This window comes from Triticum dicoccoides, chromosome 7A (assembly GCF_002162155.2).
Source record: "Triticum dicoccoides isolate Atlit2015 ecotype Zavitan chromosome 7A, WEW_v2.0, whole genome shotgun sequence".
NCBI classification, from domain to species: Eukaryota; Viridiplantae; Streptophyta; class Magnoliopsida; order Poales; family Poaceae; genus Triticum; species Triticum dicoccoides.
In genome coordinates, this window is record NC_041392.1 from 83,618,407 (window position 1) to 83,623,452 (window position 5,046).

At 42.0% G+C, this 5,046-nt stretch overlaps 1 protein-coding gene across 2 annotated transcripts; it reads left to right on the forward strand.

Moving 5' to 3' along the window:
- Nucleotides 1–539: 539 nt before the first annotated feature.
- On the forward strand, nucleotides 540–4,648 carry LOC119330551 (probable inactive nicotinamidase At3g16190). Of its 2 annotated transcripts, none has more exons than XM_037603665.1 (5): nucleotides 540–933; nucleotides 1,053–1,172; nucleotides 2,262–2,394; nucleotides 2,874–2,990; nucleotides 4,199–4,648. In XM_037603665.1, the coding sequence occupies exons 1-5, from the start codon at nucleotides 721–723 to the stop codon at nucleotides 4,261–4,263; spliced, it is 648 nt and encodes a 215-aa protein (XP_037459562.1). In that variant the 5' UTR covers nucleotides 540–720; the 3' UTR covers nucleotides 4,264–4,648. The 2 variants fall into 2 exon arrangements, with proteins under 2 accessions (XP_037459562.1, XP_037459561.1); XM_037603664.1 differs by having other exon boundaries at nucleotides 548–933; nucleotides 2,262–2,493.
- The last annotated feature ends 398 nt before the right edge of the window (nucleotides 4,649–5,046 follow it).

Sequence of the window (5,046 nt, forward strand, 5' to 3'; positions counted from 1 at the left end):
GTAGGGGTAGATGTGGGGAGGGATGTCGGCGGCTGCTCGAGGTCATCATGATGAAACTCTTGACGTCCCATCTTTATCAATGGAAGTGGAAGAGCACGAAGTCGAGATTGGATAGGAGTTTGAGTTCTTTTTGGCACCGATCGGTTCCCCACTTTAGAGATGTATTTTTTTTTGCGTGCGAGCAAACAGTGGGTTGATTCTAAAAGGGATAGGCACTTTTCAACAGAAGTGCATGACGGACCAAAACTATGACCTCATTTTATTCGTTTGATAGATATCGTATTATTCGTTGTTGTTCATTCGGTGAAATTTCCTAATATTTGATTGTTGTGTTTCTAATTAGAGCACCCCATAATCACCCAATATGAGAGGATGATAAATGAAAGATACTGATTATAAATTTTGAAGAGCCCGTGGCAACGCACGGGCGTTATACTAGTAATTATTAGTTTTATCAAGGAATGTGAGAGGCTGCCGGAGATATGCTCTAGTACTGTCCTTTCTCCACGACCGGCGTCAAACCTCTCTGCAGCGACCGGTGCGCACCCACGCTCTCCAACCAAACCATCTCTCTCGCGTCCAAATTCCTCTCCAGTTTTCTTTCTTTTCATCCTGAACCCCAAATTTCTTCCCCACAGAACACCACAAAAATCATTCAAACAGTGCTCCTGTCCTGAGATTTTATAAAAGAAAAAGGAGGAAGATTCGTGGATGTGATTTATGCCCTCGCATCTGGCGCTGCTGTCGTGCCTGCTGGTGCTGCTCCTCTCCCTCGACAAGTTCCTCCTCCACTACCTCAAGCGCTGGCTCTCCGGCGGCGGCGGCAGCATAATCCCCCGGATCCCGACCGGCGCCTTCAGGCCGCGCTCGCACCGACCCATGGCGGCCGCCGGCAGGTGGAGCGAGACGGCCATGCTCGTCATCGACATGCAGGTGCGCGCTCTCCGTTCCTCGATCCGGGCCGTTCCCCTTCCTCCTTCCTTTTTGTTGTTAAAGAATCCAGTTTTTGTTGAGGCGGGTCACCTGACCGACCTGCTTGTGAGTTATTGCAGAAGGATTTCGTGGACCCGGCTATGGGCAGCCCGGTGCTGGTCGCCGGCGGCGAGGCCGTGGTCCCCGCCGTCGCTGAGGCCGTCGCCGTGGCGCGGGAGCGCGGCATCTTCGTCGTTTGGGTAATTCCGTTCCCCTTTTCTACTGCTAATTTGCTTCTTCTCAGTTACGGCCATACGGGAGTACTTATTATTTCTTTCAATGCAAGACGGGCCTCTGATTTCTTGGGAGCAATCCATTCTAATTCGTGTTCTAAGTAATCTCTATCTCTTCTTGGCGTGGTACCACGGTTCCTGTTTTGCTGGTCCCGTTCCATTAGCCTTGCAATTTCCCATGTACTCCTAGCACTATTTTCTTTTGTCAAGTTCAACAACTGTCTGCGGCAGCATGAGACCTTCGCTCTTTCCAGAATCCACTCACTTGTTCTTTATTCTTGACTATCCTGCTTTGCACAAGTACATATGTCAGTACTATTTCTTCTCTACCATTTTTTTATCATAAAAGTGATTGTCCTTGTTTAATCATAAAACTGCTGACAGATGGTGAGGTACTTCGCTTTGGCCTCTACCCTGGTTTGGTTACAAGTTCGAACAAATCCCTTTGTGTTTTACTGTTTCATGTAGGGCAACAAATGACATGACAGCATTCCACATTTCACCATGTATAACGATGTGACACAATAGTCGTATTATTCTCTCTAATCAAAGTTTCCAATCAGGGCATTTGAGGGTCGGTGAATTAAGTGGTTGTTGACTAGTTGGTATGCTTTATTTGTTTCTTTCTAGACAAAGTAGAAATCTGAGTGTTGTCAGACGTTTGTAATGGTGTGGTGTTATTTTAAAAATTAAAATCTGATGCAAAACGAATACTCCAGCTAGCATGGTCTCAATTCTGGTAGTATGCAGCGCGCACTTCAATTTTGGAATAACTTCTTTTGCTTCATTATGGAGTATGTGCAAGGTAATGCATCAGTTTCCTATTGGTTGTACCGAAGCATACGCCATTCTAAATTCTGCTAAACATGCTTTGTGATACTAATTTGATCATGAATATTGCAACCTGCAAGCTAACCTCTGTTTGTGTAATCACACTTTCCCCTATTTCTTCTCAAACTAGTGCGGTTTAGAAAGCAGGCTAGTAATTTGGATGCCTAAGCACTCTCACCATTCTTAGAGCCGGGGTATTGATTGACAGTGAACTATGCTATGTAGGTTGTCAGAGAGCATGACCCTTCTGGAAGAGATGTTGAACTTTTCCGCCGACACTTGTATTCTGGAGGAAAGGGTCCGACAGTGAAAGGTTTGAAAGGTGCAGAGCTGGCTGACGGGCTTTTTATCAAAGAAGGTGACTACAAGTTGGTGAAGACAAGATTTAGTGCTTTCTTTGCGACGCACCTTGATTCCGTTCTTAAAACACAAGGAATAAAGAACTTGGTAGTTGTTGGTAAGCACTGATACACACCGACTGATATAAAAGTTACTGTTTTTTTTGTCAGAATGGTAATTGGTGGCTGTAAGACCCGTCTCTTTTGTGTAACTGTATAATTACTTTCTTCTGACTCCTTACCTTTCTCATCTTTTCAAAATGCATATGGTGGCAATAACTCTGCTCTTACGAGCGTGAATCCATAACGGAAGAATTGTGCAATGCAGCAATCTTTTTATACCTTGCACATACACCATTGTTTATGCTGTAGAGTTCAGTACTACATGTAGGAAAAACCTTGTTTAGAGCAAATATTAATTCCTTTGTTTATGCTTAATTGGCCAATGTCAAGTTGGGCAGCTGCATTTATTGTTCTGTATATATGTGATGATTTTCAGGTGTTCAAACGCCAAATTGCATTCGGCAGACTGTCTACGATGCTGTGGAATTGGACTATGAGAAAGTTATTGTCCTTATTGATGCAACAGCTGCTGCTAGGCCAGATATCCATTTGGGTGAGTATTCTTCCTTCACACCAGCCCTTCTATTTTACTCTCCATGTCAAATACATATGGAGCTGGCACTTGGCGATTCCTTATGAGTATGTTTAAACTAATGTTGAGATGGTACTTGACATTAATCAGGGAAAGTTTGAAAGATAGTTTTCCATGTTAATAAAATTCACCTTTTAATATCCTTTCTTTCCTCTCATGGGGATGCACTAAGAGCTACACTCAGTTGAAGGCATAGTCTGTATCGTCAGATTGTCAAATTGATTTTCCCTATTGCATAGTGTTCTTTGTTTAAGTGGCACAATCAAAGAACTTTATTTCCAGAACACACTCAAAGTGTCGATCAGTCGATCTGCATCAGTACATAACTTACTAAAAGAAAATTTTGAGTTATTTCTAGAAATGTAAGCTGAATATTCCGTTTCCACATAAAAACATTAGAAATTTAAAAATAAGGAGTTTTACTCATGCTGCATCCAAATTCATGACCCTTGTCCTGATTACACCATGCGTGTATGCATCATGTGGCACACATGGTTATAAACTGCATGATCTTAGTTTGAACATGCAAGGGACATTTTGATCACCAACGAATGATATGCTTTGTTCAAAATAAGTTACACGGGTAGCAAAATTCTTTCAGAAATTATTATCTACAGCTCATTTTGGTGACTGGAGAGCTTTTCTCTTTCACAGCTCATAAAGTTTTTGTTTGCTGCCTTAGATTCCTGGGATTTACTGCTAACTGAATGATGGATTTATACATCATCAAACCTTGTATTCCTTTCTTTTCTGCTGTTACGTGGTCATATAAACATATCAATTGAAGGACATGCAAAAGAGCACTCCCTATACAGCATGTAAAATTATTGAATTTTGAAGAAATCGAACTCGTGCTGCAACCCTATTCATGGTCATCATGGATTTATTACCTGGCTTTATTACACCAACAAGCATATGTAAATCATGTGGCACCCACGGTTTGGAAATGCATGTGGTAGAATGCTTATAAAGGGGCAGTTTGATCACCCAGTACGAAAGTTACAAGTTACTTTGTAAAGAACACAACTATAGCTATGACCCATGTTGCTGAATGCAATGTTGCCATCTTCGATAGTTGAGAGAGTGAATATTTTGTTGATTCCATTTAATCTGTTTCCTATAATTTAGTATAATTGGTGACTTAAGGCAGCTACTTTTATGTTTCGCAGCAAATATCAGAGATATGAAGACCATCGGCGTGGAAACACCAACCTTGGAAGAGTGGCGCCGTTAAGCTTGTGGGTGGTGTACTTCATTCTTGGCACGAAGTGACATGCATATGTGCAGTAGAGGCAACAAATGCGCTACCACCTCCTTGCTCCCCATTCAGTCCCGACAAATGTAAATATGTTAATATTTGCATGGTTACATATATACAACTTCTAATCCGTCCTACATAGAGTTAATCATACAGTGTCATGTGGTTTCCCTTTATATGTGGTGGACTTTAGGGATCTAGTGTAAGGTAGTAGCCAACTCCAGACCCAGAACAGGGCGATTGGAAGGTGCTCGGGTTGTAGAAATTTTTGGTCTTTTGGAGAACGGATGGTTTGAGATGCCAGGTAGATGTTAAAACATCATTTGCATATGAATGCACATCAGTTGCAATGGTTGAGTAACCGTGTGAGATCTTGGCCAGGTCGGTTTTTCAGTTTAAGAGGTTGTTGGAAAAGTCTCTTTGTTTTCCATTGCTTGTCTATGTACTTTAGGCATGGAGTACTAGGAACGGTTAGAGATTTCAGGTCTGCATCGTGATGTAGATCAGTATTCAATTTTGGTAACTGTTGCAATGGTTGCATAGCTACTGTTGGACAGAACTTGCAGAGCGTCTTTTTTCTTAAACGATGTGATTGTTTTTTTCTTGCACTGTTGTCTCGTGAGTTGTGATTAAAGGCTGGAGTAGCTAGTAGTAGTTTTCTCATAATCTCAATTCTCAACTCACAAGACAAATTCAACTATCCTCCCATTCCAGTACATGATCGTCTTATACAAGATTGGGCACATGATCGTCTTATAC